Source organism: Chelonia mydas, chromosome 21 (assembly GCF_015237465.2).
Source record: "Chelonia mydas isolate rCheMyd1 chromosome 21, rCheMyd1.pri.v2, whole genome shotgun sequence".
In the NCBI taxonomy this organism is placed as follows: domain Eukaryota; kingdom Metazoa; phylum Chordata; order Testudines; family Cheloniidae; genus Chelonia; species Chelonia mydas.
This window is the reverse complement of record NC_051261.2, coordinates 11,609,132-11,627,269: the sequence shown is the minus strand read 5'-3', so window position 1 is coordinate 11,627,269 and position 18,138 is coordinate 11,609,132. Positions and strand designations below refer to the sequence as shown.

Here is an 18,138-nt window from a genome sequence, read left to right as displayed (position 1 = left end):
AATTTGCAGCGTAGACATACCCAGTGTGTGAATACAAGGCCCGGCACAGAACCGAACTCCCCAGGCAGGGTCACCGCGTAACCAGTGTCTTTGAGAGTGTCTCCATTTGGGAGAGCCATAAGATGTCATCACAATCACAGCCCGGTGACATTGGGCTGCCACCCTCTCCTCTTGTATCTTGTTCTGCTGCAATGTGGGTCACGTAAATGTCACAAGACTGGCCCTCATGAGCGTGTCCTATTGCACAAGCCAGAATGTCCAACAGGCCTAGAATCACCATCCCCAGAGACTTTAAAAAGACCCCCCCCAAAGGAAGGTAAGGATCCATGGAAATCTAAGTCCCAGACATGAGTCTAGCAGTTAGTCTGGAACATGGTGAGCTCCCTAGTCGTTCCCATCTCTTGTGTCAGTGGGTCTAGGCCCAGCTCCTGGGAAAGCTGCCTCCTGCAGAGCACTCCGAGCTTCTCCTGTGTGGTGTTTCATTGTTCCAGGGAAGGCAACCGTCGCAGACGGTGGTGGTCCTGGAGACATGCGATCTCTATGGTAGCTAAGGCAGGTCGCCAAGAGGGCTTTGCATATCAGGACAGTGGCCTTGTACTGAGCTCTGTATTTACTAGGGAGGTCATGCACCACGTGCTGTATTCCCAGCAGCCTGTTAGTAAGCAGCTTGAGTGTGTTTTGAGCCAGGTAGAAGTTCTTCAAGGTGTGTGGCTTCAGTCCTACTTACCATGAGTTGCAACAATTGAGCAACCCCCGCTCAGCTCCTGTAATCCCGCCCCTTCCTTCCCGTCTCCGACAGGTGTTCCTGCTGGCTGGTCGGAAGCGGAAAAAGAGCAAGACCTCAAACTACCTGATTTCCATTGATCCCACTGATTTGTCCCGAGGCGGAGAGAACTTCATTGGGAAGTTGAGGTATGAGAAAAGCTGTGGCACCAGGCAAAACGGAGTCCTGTCCCGCCTCCCATTTCCATGAGTCCAGAGCAATTTCTCAGCAGGTGACCGTGCCAGGGAGTGAAGTGAGAATACCTGCTATATTGCAGCGTCTGCCCTGTATGGCTGGAATCATGCCAGCCTAGGTCTCCTGCTGCCTGGGCGATTTCCTGCATTCTCCTGTTCCTGCGGCTCTGAAGCCCCGTCTGCTGGGATTGGGTAAAACCCTGGTTTAGCAAACGCTGCTGCATGGTGAAGTGAATGCTCTGTGGCGAGTGGAGGGCTCCCGGGCCCTTCCCTCCAGACAGAACTTGACAGCCCATGTTGGGAGGGATGGGTCACGGGTTCGGATCCCATCCTGGTCGGTAATGAGTGCAAGTGGTCACCAACCGAGGGCTGTTGGGTAGGCTGCAGGCAGTGATTTGGTGGGTCCCAATCGTGTTCCCCATGGACAGTTGTTCACATCATGAAAAATGCCTTCATACTTGACACTAATCAGCCCCCTGGCTGGCAGCCTCGGCGGAGCATCCAGGGGTGGTCTGGGCCATTGAGACTGAACTCTTATCTCAGCCCCAGAGGGGTCCGTCCTGAACAGGATGGGCCCCTGGTGGGTGCAGCGTGAGAGCAGCCAGCCCTGTCCCTCTCTGGTCTGTCCCTGCTACAGGGATACAGGGAGGACTCCAGGACTGTCCATCTGGCTCCTTTCACTGGCACTAAATTGATGTCTAAAAGCTATCAGGAAACAGTGGGCAAGGGGTGATCCTTCCACCCCTGCTTCCCTCACTTCCCAGGCTCAGGTGTAGTTTCCCCATGTACGTACCCCCCTTCCTACATGGAGATGTGGCCCACACTGCACCATTCAGCTTCCCCCCCAGCTCCATTCGGGCTGGTTGGCTTACTATCTACAGTGCAGGCCCTGCACTGATACCGCACGTAGGGTGGAAACTGGTCCTTCGATGGGTGACGTGGGGAGAACATGTCCCCCATGGACATGGGGCAGGGGGAACGGGGCTTGCACTGAATCCCTCAGGTGGAGGAATGAGTCCCACACAGTTCAGCCTCCCAAAAGACAACTCTTGGAGGGAGGGGACCCAAGATTGGCAGCTGCTTGGAAACACAATGAGGAGCCGAAGAGGGTGCACGTGTTGTCTAGGTTGCTGCTTCCCACTGCGGCCCAGTTGAGTCCTTCTGACTTTGCAGCTGGGGGTCACAGCTTTTCTGGCTGGAACTGGAGCCTCCTGTGACTAGATCTGGCTTCCGGACTGGCGCTGGGGGGCAGGGAGGGGAGAACTGGCTCGTCTGGTTCTTTCTGAAGGGGAGAGAGGTCGCCTCTTGACCCTGCTTTCAGCAGGGAGGAGTCCTGCACGTCCCAGCAGCCTTCGCTGCGGGCCAGGGGAGTTCGCTGTGGTCTGTTGGAGCAGGGGGTGGGAGGCAGCTGTGTGTATGGCAGTTCAGAGACAGGTTCCACCCTGCGAGCACCCATAAATGACAGGATATTAGCTCAGTGCAATTCGGTGACTAGCGGAGGCTGGCTACCTCAAGCGTAGGCTAAGCACAGAGCTGCCCAGGGAGCCAAGACCTGCTCTGCGTGCAGAGTTGCACCAGTTTACCTAAAGGTGTGATTGCAAACAGGTTTCGTTATACCAGCGCAACACTGTGTGTGGACTCTCTTCGGTCAATGCAAACCCGTCGTCTCACATCGAGGTAGCATGAGTGAGTAACTTTGCAGGTGCAAGTTACAGAGAGAACCAGTTTAAACCCCTTTACGAGGGTCGACATGAGACTTTGCATCCCTTGTTTAAACCCTTTTAAGTTAAACCAGCGCGCACACAAGCCCCCACTTATATGGGGGTGTAGCAGGACTAGTGCAGGGGCCACGGGAGTCACCCACAAACTGACCAGTGTCTGAGACATGCTATTCTCCCGCTGCAGAGTGTATGTTTCTGCTCAGTTGTGTGTAGCAGGCGCCTATCCAGAATCTTACCCACAATGCCCCTCAAAGCACGACAATCCTGGTGTAAAGGAATCCAGGGTGCATTTGCAGTTAGGAGACCTGCTTGGTTGCTGCATTGGTGAAAAGGGTCATTGGGAAGCACGGTGGGATTGGGACCCCCAAGTCTCCTCTGTGCCTAGATCCAGCCCCACTTGGCTATCCGGGGGAATGCCAGCAATCTACACAAATGTGCAAGGCAAACTGAAGGGTGCGATGGATCAGGGGAGCTGTGTGCAAGGGGCAGCTGGGTCTGGAGGAAGCTCTTCCATGCCTTGGAGTCTCATGTGGCTGTACAGAGCTGGGCCTGGTGCAGGTTGTTCCCTATGCAGGATACAGCCCATGCCCCTCCCACCTCCCCATTAATCAGGTGCTTGTCAGTAAGTGACTGTCCTTGACAGACTCTGGTGGAGGAGAGCTGCTCCTCTCGCTCCCTGCGCAGAGATCTGGGCTTTGGGGACCACTCCAAAGACCCCACGTTCCCTCCTGTTTCCTCCCTTTGATTGTGCTGCTGGGGGGCATCTGCTGAGATACCCTGGTGCCCTGGAGACCCCTTTCAGAGCAGCACAGAGGGTAACCTAAGGAAGGACAAATAGAGGATCAGGAGAGGGGTGACGGTGCCACATACACCCCCCTCCCCCAGGTCCTCAGCCCGATTTCTGTCTTTTGTTGTAGATCCAACTTAATGGGGACTAAGTTTACCGTGTTTGATAATGGTGTGAACCCCGACAGAGCGAACGCCGACTGGTCAAACGTGCGACAGGAGCTGTCAGCCGTCGTGTATGTAAGTAACAGACATAGGCTCCTTCCACCTTCCCCTGGTAGAGAACCGCGCTCGCTGGGCAGCATCCCACAGTGGCTACTCAGACTCCTGTGCCCGCTGCAGTCTGTGCCAGACTGAGAGATTCCCGGATTCACTGCCAGTAAACGCGGCTGTCCTGCCTCCTGTCCTGGAGAGCAGAGGTTGATCCACCGGGCAGGCACGGCCTGGGCGGCGGCAGGACGAGCCTCTCCGTACACACATCCCAGCTGTGCTGCGTGCACATCTGGATGGGAGGCAGGGCAGTGTGGAGCACTGCGTATCCAGGTCACAATAGGGAGTCCCGGACGCGCGCTCCTGGTACCAGTGGGTCAGGAAAGAGCTGCTAAGTCCTGAGTGGGATGTTTGTTCTCCCTGTTCGGCATGCGTGAGCCTCCGGTGACGTACTGAGGAGACCGCTGGGGTTTGTGTTTCAGGAGACAAACGTTTTAGGGTTCAAAGGACCCCGGAAGATGACCGTGATCGTCCCTGGAATGAATTCGGACAATGAGCGGGTGCCAATCCGGCCCCGAAACGTAAGTTGGCGCACCAGCCAGCAATGCTGGGAGCAGGCCCCCGCTTTCCTCCGTGGCATAGCCCACTTCTTAGCAATCCCTAAGGGAGGTGGTAGTTCCCCACCCAGGCACTCAGATGCCACGGGGACAGGCACGGTATAAGAACTAGAACAGAATGGCAGAAGCCTACAGCATGGAGACGATTTAAAAGGGCATGGAAGGTCCAGACAAGTGCCCAGATGCACACATGGGACCATATACCGCCTTGGATCTCTGTGGCCAGCTCCCCTTGATGTCGGGAGGAGTACACGGGTGTGCAAACATCGTACACAGCCTCATCCAGACCCTGCACACCCTGGGAAATATTCGCAGGGGTAGAAAGACTCGCGCACGCCTTTCTCGTGCTGTCTCCTGAGCGTGTTTTCTCGCTGGTCCCAGGATAACGACGGGCTGCTTACGAGATGGCAGAACAAGAACATGGACAACCTGATCGAGCTGCACAACAAGGCCCCGGTATGGAATGACGAGACCCAGTCTTACGTCCTGAACTTCCATGGCAGAGTCACCCATGCCTCCGTCAAGAACTTCCAGATCGTGCACAGCAACGATCGTAAGTCCATAGGGAGAGTCACCATGCAAGGTCAATTCCCCGGTCAGGGAGCAGAGTGCGAGACACAGGCGATTCCCTGAGCAAGCTATGGCAAGACGGGGTGGGGGTTGTCAGTCAGGAGGGCTCTCACGCCATCTCTCCGGCTTAGGTTTTGTGCTTGTGAGCTTCAGTCTGGTCATTGTGAGCAGCATTATCCCAGGGCAGAGTAGCTGTGTCCCTGGGATATGAAGGGAAAGCTGATCTGGGCCTTGAATTGGCACCAGACAGGAGCTGGGAGCCTGTGGAGGATGTGGTGTCCTCGGCAGCTTTTCACGCTGAGGTCAGGAGGTGGGCTGCTGAGGTCTGTCCCCGGAGCACAGTCCTGGCGCCCTGCTCCGGGGCTCGCACGTTACTGACGTGGCAGCTCCGGTGCTGGGCACGCAGCTTACTGAGCACGGTCACTTCATTCGCCCTTTCTGCTCCCTGGGCGTAGGCAGCATCTGAGCCAAAGCGAGTTTCCGCTCCTGACGGCCCTTCAAAGCCAGCACCACCCCGGAGGGTCAGCTGAGTCTGTCAGCTTCAGGCATCAGCCGGAGAGTCAGGCAGCCCGTGGTGGGGGCAGAATCTTTACAGCGGGGGAGAAGGAACGGTCCCAGCAGGCTGAGTGGTGGGATTTGCCCCTGGAGAGGTCCTGCTCCCGCTTGGAAGCTTGCAGTCCATTTGATCTGAGAGGAGTCCGGGTGTGAGTTTCCGGACCATAATCTCACTTTAAATAAGGGGCTACGCTCTGCAAGGAACCTGCTCCGAGGGAGCGTTTGGCCCATTGTCCAAGCAGAATGGTACCCCTGAAGAGCCTTGCTACTCATAGCTCTGTGCCCATGGTGGGCCAAATTCGTGCTCCGTGTGGATCGTGCTGGAGTGGAGCACCAGGGGGAGCCAGAGGGCCAGGCAGGTTGTGCGAGGGGACTGGGGCTACGTGGGTCTGGTGGACGGGGGAGCCTGCCCAAGTTCTGCCGTTCCCCAGCCTGGCTCGTGCAGCTTGAGCCTGGAACCTTCCCTGGGCGTGGTTCGAGCTGCAAGGAAACTTTTCCCCTCCTGGCCTTTAAACAAGGGCTCCTGGCTCAGTTTCTCGCTGCTGGTCACTGGATGAATAACTAGGATAAGACCCTAGGACGAAGCTGTCCAGAAATCCCCACCCAGGCTGTCGGTGCCGCTGGCCATTCCTGGTGGGGGCCCCACTGATGGGGACAGCTCCAGGAGCAGGTCGCCCCAACCTGGGCCCGCTGGGCCCAGGCCCTGAGCTGGGGGAAGGGGGACAGGAGAGGCAGTGAGCACCCCGCACCGAAACCCATTCGATAAGCAAAGGGTAGAGCCCGGGAAGGATCACAGACCAAATCCAACCCTGGTGTAAGCAAGCCCAGCTCCCACCGATGCCAATAGCTGAGCGCCTGCTTACACCAGTGTTACATGGGCCCCTTTTGTGGCTGGTTTTGAATCCATGGCATCTGAACTCCCCGCATCCCATGTACGACCATAGAGGGAAGAATGATTTGGGGCAGTTCTCGGGGGCCTGTGCTTTGCCGGAGGTCAAGCTAGGTGATCAGCTTTGGGGAGCTGGGCTCTTTGGGAAACCTGGCCCCAAGTCGGGGGGTGTGATGAGACTCTTTGAAAATTCTGGCCCCTGGGCATAAGTGGGAGTTCAGCAATCCACAGACCTCGTACAGCCTCTGCTCCGGGGCTGGGGAGTCTCACCCAGAGGGCGAAACAATCCTGTGTTGGCTCCTTTCCAACTCGGCTGATGCTGGAGACAGAGTGACATTTTACTTGGTTGGCTTCATGAGTTGGCTGGATTTGGAAGGTCTCTGAGGATCAGTCAGAGGGTTCGAAGTTCAGACAGCTGACTGCTTGGGGGCTGTCGGGCTCCACCCACCCTGTGCCCCAGACTTAAGGCAGAGACCACCTGCGAATATCTGAGCGAGGGCAGCTCAGCGGCTTTATGAAGTGTGCAAAGCAGTGAGAGACTCTTCTGCCTGTCACCTGTCCAGTCCAATCAGGGGACGTTTGTGTCCAGAGTGTTGGATTACAGGACAGAAAGAACCTGTCAGGGGGCCTCCCGGTTATTTTTACAGATTTCCTGTCACCCTCGCTGTTGTAACAAAAGGAAGCCACGGGAGAGGCTGTGGGCTGGGGGAGTGTCACTGCAGTGCTGAGAATGGTCAGGTCAGGAATTCTAGCAAGGGATCAGTTTCCCCTTGGGAGAGGCAGTGTTTGGGGCTCCTGTGGTCTCTTACCCTATCAGTAAGGGAGCGGCGCTGAGAGGGGCAGGGCTGGTTCTGCTGATTAAATAGCAACGCTTATTGTCAGGCAAGTGGCTGAGCTCTGCCTCCACCCTGCTCAGCCCCCTCCTGCTCTGCTGCGTTTGACATTTGAGTGAGAGCCCCGAGGCCTTTCAGTCCCCCATGGCGCGGTGCTTCGCTCAGCCACCGCCTGGGAGCTGGCAGCAGGTGCAGGGCCCACACACTCAAACGCGGAGACATGACGCAAGCGGCATTGCTTCTTTGGAAGGTCACCTTCGATGGACAGACTGCAGAGGTTGGGTTCAAACTGAGCCCCTGGGCATTCAGATCCCTAGGGGTATGACTTCAGCCTCTGGGATCTGAAAAACTGAGCTGGAAATGTCACCAGATGGACTTCGTCGTGGGTTTTCCGGATGGTATAGAGGAGCACTTCATCTGGTGCCTCCTCCTAGTCAGGGATCTCAAAGGTTTCACATGCATTAATGAATCAAGCCTCTCAACCCGTTTAGTTATCCCTGGGTCACCGATGGGGAAACTGATGCGGCTCACAAGGTTCAAAGTGACTGGGAGGGACCAGGCCACTGGAGATCTGAATTCTGTTCTGGCCTCTGCTAGAGACTGCGTAGCCTTGGGCAGTCTCCTAAGCCAGAGTTCTGGCTGCCCGGCTGAGTCGAGGGTGTGGGGCTTTGACCCTTGGCACTCGGACCAGCCCAGGAACCTGTTTGTGTGCATGTTTGCCCTGGTGGCCTCTTATCTCCTCTCTTTCAGCTGACTACATTGTGATGCAGTTCGGCCGCGTGGCGGACGACGCTTTCACCATGGACTACAACTATCCCATGTGCGCCGTGCAGGCTTTCGCCATTGCCCTGTCCAGCTTTGATGGGAAGCTGGCCTGTGAATAACACACCTGGGAGCCCTACGTCCCTGAGCTGTCCTGAGCCTAGGCCAGTCGGAGGGGCTGAGCTAGACAGGGGTTTGCCTACAATATGGGGATCTGTGCTGACAATCGAGAACCCGTGAATCACTCTGCAGATGTGAATAACAGCTGGACTGGTATTACTAACGTTACCTGTGCACACCTGGACAGTGGTGCTGAAGGGGACCAAGTGGAGTCGTTAAATGCAAATATGTATCTACCGATTAGGGTGTAGCAGGTCAGATATCACACAGTCACCGTTCTGTCTTCCTCAGCTTCCACCCTGATGGAAGAGATGACCCCAAGCACTGCAGGGATGCTCTTTTAAGCTATAGTGGGTTGGATCATTACTGTAGAATACCAGAATATCATGTACTCTTGTCTCCATCGAGTCTCTGGGTGGTTCAGAACTGGCCACTGGTCCCAGACCACAAAGCAGAATTGCTCCCTCTATATACTTAGCATATGAGCCCAATGGTTACTCTGACTTCATCCTTTCAGGAAGTTCCTCGGAGTCCTGGAAGTACTTTTTTAGAGGTTTTTAGATTCTGTTTTATATATTGTAGCATTAGATTTAAATAACAAAGGAGTGTGGGAGGCAGTTAATTTGTTTTCTTTGTATGATAACGATCAATAAATGAAGAACTGTGGTAACAAGTCTCTGTTCATTAAAAAAATGAAATTGAACTTCGTGCTGGACCAGAGTGCTTTCTCTATCCCCAGAATAGGTACAGCAAGGGAATGGAAGGGTAAGTATCCCTCACTCGCACTGTCCAGCCAATGTGATTCCTCCCTCTCCAGGCAGAAGATGTATTGATTTCTTGAAGAGCAATACTCTGGCCTCTAGCTATGCAGCAGACACGGCTGGTTCATGGTATGTACTTGTGAAGGCACTTCTAACCAGCACCTGGCCCAAGCTTTGTAAAGAGCTTGCCTGGATTTTGTAGGAGCAGAGATGGACCTAATTCCAAACCTAGGCATTACCATCTCCCCCGTGCACCCATTGGGAAGTGGCCCCTTGTAACTATCTGCAGGCCCTGAATCTGGGCCCGCATCCACAACACCAGCACTCCCCGACAGGTCTACTAATGACTGGAGTATTGGGGTAAGGATAAGGTACCACCCACAGGGACCTGATTGGAGAAGCTCCGGAGTCCCTGATTGGGCCAAGTAACTATTTAAGCTAGAAAGAGACACAGTAATGCATCCGATGAAGTGAGCTGTAGCTCACGAAAGCTTATGCTCAAATAAATTTGTTAGTCTCTAAGGTGCCACAAGTCCTCCTTTTCTTTCTGCGGATACAGACTAACATGGCTGCTACTCTGAAAGCTGTCAAGTAAGGTGTCTGTGCAACAAGGTGAGTCCTGGTTTGCTGCTACCACGGACCCTGCTGTCTGCTACCTGACTTCTAGTGTTGTACCGGATCCCTGCCCTGTTCCCAGCTCCCGCCCTCAGCCTCATCCACTCCCTGTATCCTATCACCCTGGTTCCCAATGGCCCCAGCTCTGACCCCTCCTGCCTTGCTTCTTACGCCCAGGGCCTGATTCTCCATTGCCCTGTGTCTTGCATAGTCATTGATAGCAGCACAAACGGGATATAAAACACTGCCATTGTGAGCAGGTGCCGTTGGGCACTCGCTGTGCTACATAAAATGCTGAGCAATTTGAGTCTCTGTCCATGCTTCGAGGTCGTTAACCTTTCCTTACGCGCCAAGGAGTCGGCCCTTGAGGAACTCCAAATCCCCTCTGCATGGTGTATGTCATCTCCCTCCTTCCCTCCCTACAGGCCTTTCTGAATGAGAATGGCCCCAGCGCCACTTGCTTTGAGTGTCCAAATCTTGCCAATGGCTGCAAATATTGAAGCAACCAGCTGAGGCCACAGTAATGTAAAATCCCTCGCATCAAGTGGGTGGAAGGTAAACGCAGCTGGGCTGCTCCACAAAGGAGAGATTCAGAGCCAGCCCCCTCCTAATGCCTAAGGGGAGGGGACTCTCTTAAAAGACAGACTGGGCCTTGAGTTACCTTTATTGGATGAATATGAATTGCAAACACTTCTACCCCTGTTCTAGCCTCCCTGCCTAGCAGGCAGTGCAGCCTGCAGCCACACCACCTCTGGCTGGGATCCGGTTCCACCTGCCAAGCTGAGCATGATTGGGTTGGGTCCTTACTCGGAGAAGAGACCTCAAGGGGGAAATGCAAGGTGCTACGGGAAGTGCTGGCAATGACTCAGAAGGCGTGGCGCTCTTCCTTCTGAGTCAGTCCTTGTGTATTGATTAGTGGCATTGCCTTGTCTTTCTGAGAAGTCCTCCCAGCCCAGCCTTCTGACCACTCGTCACTTCAGCTCTCCAGGGTGTTTTCTGGAAGAGCAGGTACGTTTTGAAATTTGGCCAAGACACCAGGGCTAATTTGGGTAACTAGCTTTTGCCTACTGAACAGTCTCCTTTGTGCTTCGATTGGATGCCATGCTGTTCTTCACTTCCTGTCCTAAACTGCTGCCAAGTGCTGTGGGGCATCAGACGACTGTTGTCTGTCAGTGAATCATGCAGGTCGGTGTATCAGGAGGATTGGAAGGTGCTCTGTAAATTGACGCAGTAAGGAAGTCACTATTAACTGTTAAGCTGTCACCCTTTCCACTCCTTTAACAGTCATCGTTCTGAGGCGGGGAGGGACTCTATCCCTGCTTCTCTTTCATAAACTCCCTCGGTGGAGTGACAACTCAACTGTACTGCCATGGCAAGGCTCCCAAGCAAATTCATGAATAAGGCAGTGGTGATGAACGCTTGGGGGGGGGGGGGGAACCAGAGCTGCAGCCCCAAAACTAGCAGGGATCCGGGGGTCATGGCCTCTGATCTCCCATGGAAAATCTGGAGAGGCAATGACCCAGTGCTAATTATAGAATCTTAGAAATGTAGGGCTGGAAGGTACCTCAAGAAGTCATCCAATCCAGGCCCCAGCACTGAGGCAGGTCCAAGTAAGCCCAGCCACACAGTGTAGTAACGGGGTATAAAGTACCTCCTTACTGCTCACAGTGCAGAGAAGAGAGCAGCCTTCACTGAGCCACTGCACCCCTTCCTACCCTGTGGGTTGTCAGGGGTAGGTAGGTACCAGACCCTGACTTCCTACCCCTGTTGTGCCATGTGGGGTCGTGCAATAATCAGAATGACTAACGCATAGTAATGTTTGTGGTCCCAGATGACTGATTTTTAAAGACAAATTATTAAAAAAACCAAACAAAGGGTGTGCTTCAGAGGAACTCCCAAAGAACTGTCATCTTTTGCAACAGCCATCCATGTTCTCACGGGGAGTGGGTCCATGGGCTGCTATCAGCCGCCCTCTGTCTGAGGCACTAGAGAGTTTTGTAGCTCATCCCCCTTTACCAGGATGTAGCGGATCGTCCCCAGCTGTTGCCTTGTTGTATCAGGAAAAAGGTAGGGCCTAAGCATGGAGGAGATGGTGGGGATAATTCATCCTACCACCACCAGGCAACCTGGGCACCTCCAAGACTTATCTCCTACAACCACACTGTGAGAGCTGAGGACCTCTTGTGTGCTTAAAAGGTGGAGCGTTAGGCAGGTCAGACCCAATTGTTCCAGATCAGAGGGTCGGACTGCATTGTTCCAGATCAGAGGCTCTGTCCCCATTACATTCACTGTTCTTCTGTGCCTGCAGCCTCTGATTAGGGATAATCAAAGTGTAGAAAGTAAGAACCTTCAGCCCAGATTCCAAACTGGAACCAAACCTCTGCCGAGACTGGAAGAAGTCTGGATACCTTCTGAGGGTGGGTTTTTTCATGCTCTTCATGATTACCTGAGCATAGATGGAAAACGAAGAGCCAAAATACACCAAGAACAGCAGTTCAGTGCTATTTGGATCCATCAGAAAGGGGGCACCTATAAGTTTCATTAAAAGGCCTGGCACAAAACTTTCCCCAGAGTGTTTTTTTTTGGGGGGTGGGGGGGGGTGAGTACCATCCAAGTCAAACATCTGAATTTTTTCAGTTTTACCCATTATTGCCTCTGATCCCTAGAAAAATATGTTTACCTAATCCAAATACCAGCCCAACACAACCTAAACAATTATTGTAACACTACCGCAGAGAGCAAACACAAAGCTAACTGAAAAACAGACCCCACAGTGTATAAACAACAAGCACCTTTCAGAATTACTTCAACACGCACAATTCTAGCAACACATGCATGCAGCCAACAACAATTAACGCACACACCAGTAATCTCAAACTCGGTTACACTTGCAAATAATCAAAACTGAAACCAACTGCACTACAAGAAACAACCGAAAACAATTTAGGAGGGCAGGAGATACTTGGTCCTTTGTTTGCTCCGGCTGCTAGTACCAGAGACAGCAGAAGAGAATAAGGGTTGAAGCAGTTGAAATGTGCATCTGTTTTGTGCTATCGAGAGTGTGATGGATGCAAAGAAAGACCAATGCATGAAGATGGTGGGAGGGGCAAAAGGAATGTTTGCTGCAGGGAAAGATCAAAAAATAACAGACCTTATCAACTTAGTTTAGGCCTAAAATATTTTTCTTTTAAAGGGTTTTACAGCTCACACTGAGCGAGGCTCCTGGGCTGAGCGCGAGCATGAGGCCTATGCCTCACTTAAGTTCTAGTTGGAGGTCTTAAGTGTGGCAGCGTATACTCCCTCCACAGGGCTGAATTTCACCCAAAGCGAAATACTCTCAGCCATGTTAATGGCATGCCTCCCATTAGAGGCCCAGAGCATGGGCAGCTGGGGAAACCAGGAGGGAGATGCATTTTAGTTTCACAACTCTAAGACAGTTGCATGCAATGGAAAATGGAAAAAAAAATATTACACTCTAAGGTAGGGTAAAGCCTTACCTCCCAGGGCTGGTTAATCAAGGCTCCTGCTCTTCTAGCCAGTGGCCACAGGGTCACCCAGAACATTGTGGTTGGAGTCCCCAGTAGATGCTCTGCCTATCAGGCAAATTTCAGCTCTACCAGTAAGCAGGAGGGGATGAGTTCAAGGCCTCATGCTCACAGCCTGCCCACCACGAAAGTTGGCTGTGATTGGCCTGCCGCTGTGTCTGGGTCCTGATCCTGCACGACCTCCGCATACTGTGGGCCACAGACAATGACCAGGCCTCTTTTCTCATCACTTTGCCCAGCCTACATCTTGGTCCTCAGTTCTACCCGTGCACTGCCCAAACCTCTCTCCTGGTGGCTCCTGCTCCTCATTTGCCCCCTTTTGGTGATGCTCCCACACCACCCCCTGTTCTCACAATCATCACTGCCCAGGCCCCTTTCTGCCACTAGTTAAACCCGGTTCCACAAGGCCTACATGCATTAGTGTCCTCACGCAATGCAATCCAGCACTCCCTGTGCTAATGGTTCAACATGACGGATGGGGAGTTATTCTACTGCATGGAAATATATGAATGAACAGGGGTGGCAGCTCCATAAGCCCGAGGCAGGTTGGGGAGAGGCCTGGTTCTCTCACACCGGTGTAAATGAGGAGGAATGGCACTGGAACAAATGGAGTTAAACTGGCATAGGGAATTCAGACTCTGTACTTGGGGATGTTCACGTGGTGCCTGGTCTGTGGACAAGCACTTGATTATTACTGCTAGAGTAGCACCACTGGGCTGGGCACTGGACATGCACATAGTCCCTGATCTGAAGAATTTAGTGTCTCAATAGATCAGACAAACAAAAGCCCACAGAGGAGATGTAATTGACTAAACTTACCCAACAGATAAGTGACAAAGGCAGGATTAGAACTCTGGGGTCCTTAGCACCAAGTTAGTGCCTGCCCCACTAGACAATGCTGTTTCTCAGCAAGCAGGTATCTCACTCCAATACTTTTAACCAGGGCTAAACATTAGAGGCTGTGTTTTTGTTTTGTTTACTCTGGTTTGTCTATTTTAATATACTTTGTAATTTAAATCCTTAGAAGAGGAAGGGAATCCTCTGGCAGCCAATCTTGAACTCTGGCCTTCTGGATGATTAGAGTAGTCTCTTCCTTTTTTGCCATGAACTACCAGGAGTAACTGGGAAGCCAATGTTTTGTTACTGACTTAAAATACAATCTTTTTAATCGAGTCAGGACAAGTTTGGGATTTTTACAATGCTGTAGCTAGTCTTGTTGTTTTGCCTAGATTCAGACTTTCCAGGCACAGAGAAATATTATTTATGGCTTTATTGCTTGCCTCACTTTTATGTTATAATTTGGAAATGGAAGTGGCTGTTTCCCACCAGCGGAAGAGGAATAGCAGCGGCAAGTATTATGGACTTCTGACCCACGACTGGATCAAACCACTGGATCTGAATTTTGCCTCATTCTATAAGGGGCAGATCCAAACAACACAGAAGTTTCAATCTGATTCTTTAAACAAAATAAGGCCCCAATCACTCATGCACGTGTTTAACTTTACACACACAAATAGTCCCATTGCTCCTCCCATACACAAAATGACTCAGGTTCTTAAATTTTGCAGGATTAGGCCTTTATCACACTGCTTGGCCCAGATGCTTAGCAATAGGCACCTGCCAAGGGCAGGAGAGTTTGATGCTGTTTTATTCATCATGTTAGATTGCTGAATGTGCAGGGTGGCTGTAGCTTAACAGGCCTTGGTAGTGTTTGTCTAGTCCTGAGTCACTCGAATAAAACAAGTTCTAAATGAAAACTAAAAAGCAAAGCCCAAGTCTTATAAACTGACAAGAGATCATGGCCTGAAACGCTCAATCTGTGAGCAGTCATTTAACTGTGAATTTTTACCAACTACACGGAAAGCGTTTACAATTATTATTTGTATTTTGGTACCGCCTAGAGCTCCAGTCATGAACCAGGACCCCACTATACTAAGGGTTGTACAAATACAGAATAAAAAGACAGTCCCTGCTCTAGGAACAATTTATATAGCTGAGAGCCATTGAACCAATCTGTAAACCCTGTATGTGATGGAAACCACTTCAAGCCAGGGGGGTGCGACAGCGCCCCCAGCACCCCTAGTTCCAGCACCGAAGCCCTGCCCCCATAGACCTTACAATCTAACTAGACCGCAAGGGCTGTATTTCCAAGTGCTCAGCACTTGCAACCAAGGCCAGATTTTCCACAGAACTGAGCTCCTATTTAGGCACCAAAATTAGTGGCCGGGTTCTCAGAAGAGCCCAGCACACTGGGGGATGAGTTTTTCTGGAAAAAATCTGCCCATCGGTGCCACGGTGGGAGCTGCTGCATGCTTTTGAAAAATTGGTCCTTTATTAAAGTGCCTAAATGGGAGCTGGGCCCTGGAAAATCCAGCCCCATTTGTGGGTGCTGGGCACTAGGCGATACGGCCCTGAGCGCGCCTTGAAAACCTGGGTCCGGAGTGGTATGTTAATAAGATGGCGTGTGGGAAAGGGGAGGACAACATGAAGACAAGCCTAGGTGTCCTGCCCTGGTGTAATGGTAAAAAAAAAAGTCGGTCAACAAGCAAACTCCAAGTTCCCCAAATGAGAAGCGGGTCGGTAACCAGAACTTCCCGGGGTTTACCCTCAGCGGTGTGCGGGGAAGAGCGGAGGGGGCCCAACAGCTAAGTAGACAGGGAGACGGGAGCTAAACCGGGGGGAGTTTGGGGTCTGGTTCCACCTTGGGGTGCCATTTACTTGTGCACAAGGCTGCTCTTGGGAAAGGCTCCGGGGAGCCAGGAAGGGCAAGGGGAGGCCAGCAGGCTGGGGTCAGAGCAGATGCCCGGGGAAAGGGCGAGGTCCCCGGGCTCAGCTCCCCCCCAGCCCTGAAGCCTGGGTCAGGGGAGCACAGTGGGAACCCAGCGCTGAGCAGCTGGCCTGGGCCCCCGCTCCCGGCCGGCTCCCCCAGGGGGCGCTGCCGGGGGAGGCTGAGCAGCGGGGCCTGGCGTAAGCCCGGGGCAGGCGTGGGCTGGGGCGCGAGCCAGTCTCTCTGGCCGGGAACTGGAGCCGGGCGCGGCGCCAGGTCTGACGTCAGCAGCGCAGTCCGAGGCTGTGATTGGGGGGCGGGCGCGAGCTCTTCTGCTGCAGCCCCAGGGCAATGGCCAGGCCTGCGCCCCCCGCCCGCTGGCAGGGCGGGTCTCTGCCCCCCACCGCCCATGCATGAGAGGATCCCCCCGAGGGGAGACCCCTTATATCCTCCTATCCCCTCCCCTGCCCCTAGAGGGGCGCCCCAATAGCCCAGCCCCTTCCACCAGAGGGGAACCCCAGTATTCCAGCAGACTTCCAACAAGGGGGCCCCCAATCCCCCATCCCTTTCCAGCAAATGGGAACCCCAATCCCCCATACCCCAGCCCCCTTCCAACAAGGGGGACCCCCGTCCCCTCCTTCCAGAAGAAGGGAACCCCAGTATTCCAGCAGACTTCCAACAAGGGGCCCCCAATCCCCCAGCCCTTTCCAGCAAATGGGAACCCCAATCCCCCATACCCCAGCCCCTTTCCAACAAGGGGGACCCCCGTCCCCTCCTTCCAGCAGAAGGGAACCCCAGTATCTCAGCCCATTTCCAGGAGAGGGAGACCCTAATACCTCAGACCTTTCCAGCAGAGGGGGACCCCAATCCCCCATACCCCAGCCCCCTCCTTCCAGCAGAAGGGAACCCCAGTATCCCGGCCCTTTCCAGCAGAGGGGGACCCCAATACCCCAGCCCCCTTCCAACAAGGGGGACCCCGTCCCCTCCTTCCAGCAGAAGGGAACCCCAGTATCTCAGCCCAATTCCAGCAGAGGGGGACCCTAATACCCCAGCCCCCATGCCCCACCCCCCTTCCAACAAGGTGGACCCCCGTCCCCTCCTTCCCGCAGAGGGGAACCTCAGTATCCCAGCCCGTTTCCAGGAGAGGGGGACCCAAATACCCCAGCCCCCATGCCCCACCCCCCTTCCAACAAGGGGGACCCCGTCCCCTCCTTCCCGCAGAGGGGATCCCCAGTATCCCAGCCCGTTTCCAGGAGAGGGGGACCCTAATACCCCACCCCCCTTCCAACAAGGGGGACCCCTGTCCCCTCCTTCCAGCAGAAGGGAACCCCAGTATCTCAGCCCGTTTCCAGCAGAGGGGGACCCTAATACCCCAGACCTTTCCAGCAGAGGGGGACCCCAATACCCCAGCCGCCATGCCCCACCCCCCTTCCAACAAGGGGGACCCCCGTCCCCTCCTTCCCGCAGAGGGGAACCCCAGTATCCCAGCCCGTGTCCAGCAGAGGGGGACCCCCGTAGCCCAGCCGGTCCGGGGGGCGCTGTCCCGGTCCCTGGCCGGGGGAGGGCCGGCCGGGGCTGGAGGCCATGTGAAGGAAGGGAGGGAGGGGGAGGGCGCAGCCCAGCCCAGCTGCCTCCTGATTGACTCCCAACTTTCTGCTCCTCCCTTGCACAAACTTTCCCTTCCCTGCGCCTGGCTCCCTGCGCGGATTCCGGAGCCAGCCGCGCTCCCCGCATTCCTGCTGCCCCTGTCACCCCCGCCGGCTCCGGCACCCCCAGCTCGCCCGCGGCCGGCCGAGCGCTCCGGAGCACGGGGCAGGTAAGCGCCCCCCAGCCCGGGGGGGTCTTTCTTTGCTGAAAGGCGAGAGGCGGCTGCTAGCCATTGCCCCCCCCCGGGGGGGGGCCCACACACTCTTCTCCCCCCCCAGCTGATCGCTCTGGGTGGGGAGGGGCTCCCCCATGGGGCCCACACTCCCGCCCCCAGCTGATCTCTCTCTGTTCCACCAAGACTTCCCCCCCCCCGCTCCCCCAGCTGAGCTCGCCTGTCCTGGGGGGGCCCTGTCCTAAGATTAGTTCGGGGGAAGAGCCCCCCCCACCCCTGCAATCCCTACCCCGAAACTGCAGCTCCATGGGGCAGCCCTTCCCACTCTGCCTGGGCACTGGAGCTGCTTGGGGGGGCCTGGCCTGGGACGGGATCAGCCCCATTGGAACACTAGAGAGGATGAGGGGGTGGTACTGCCCCCAGCCCCTTCTCCCCACCCCCCCAGTGGGTTTGAGCCTCCTCCCCAGGGAAGCTGGTGGGTTTCACTCTCTATTAGCTGGGGTGGCTGGTTACAGTCCTTTGGTTGTGGAAGGACATTGTATCCATGGCCCCCTCTGCTGCCTCCTCCCCCCTCAGTGTTTACCCTCGGCCTGGAGGGGCTCATTTCCCCT

General features: G+C 54.5%; 2 protein-coding genes across 7 annotated transcripts in view; both read left to right on the top strand.

The window, feature by feature from the left end:
* The window catches only part of TULP1 (TUB like protein 1), a 46,312-nt gene extending 37,606 nt beyond the window's left edge, over positions 1–8,706 (top strand). For 3 of the 4 annotated variants that reach the window (XM_037885315.2, XM_043533382.1, XM_043533381.1), the window contains 5 exons: positions 800–912; positions 3,596–3,704; positions 4,157–4,255; positions 4,673–4,844; positions 7,889–8,694. In XM_037885315.2, coding sequence (XP_037741243.1) covers positions 800–912; positions 3,596–3,704; positions 4,157–4,255; positions 4,673–4,844; positions 7,889–8,022 — 627 coding nt within the window. In that variant the 3' untranslated portion in view covers positions 8,023–8,694. Of the gene's footprint in view, positions 1–799; positions 913–3,595; positions 3,705–4,156; positions 4,256–4,672; positions 4,845–7,888 lie in introns of all 4 variants that reach the window. The other variant, XM_043533380.1, reaches the window with a different exon arrangement.
* Positions 8,707–17,336: 8,630 nt separating this feature from the next.
* Positions 17,337–18,138, top strand: part of TEAD3 (TEA domain transcription factor 3) — a 57,058-nt gene continuing 56,256 nt past the window's right edge. For 2 of the 3 annotated variants that reach the window (XM_043533656.1, XM_037884964.2), the window contains exon 1: positions 17,339–17,524. The gene's annotated coding sequence lies outside the window, so the exon portion shown is untranslated. Of the gene's footprint in view, positions 17,525–18,138 lie in introns of all 3 variants that reach the window. The other variant, XM_043533655.1, reaches the window with a different exon arrangement.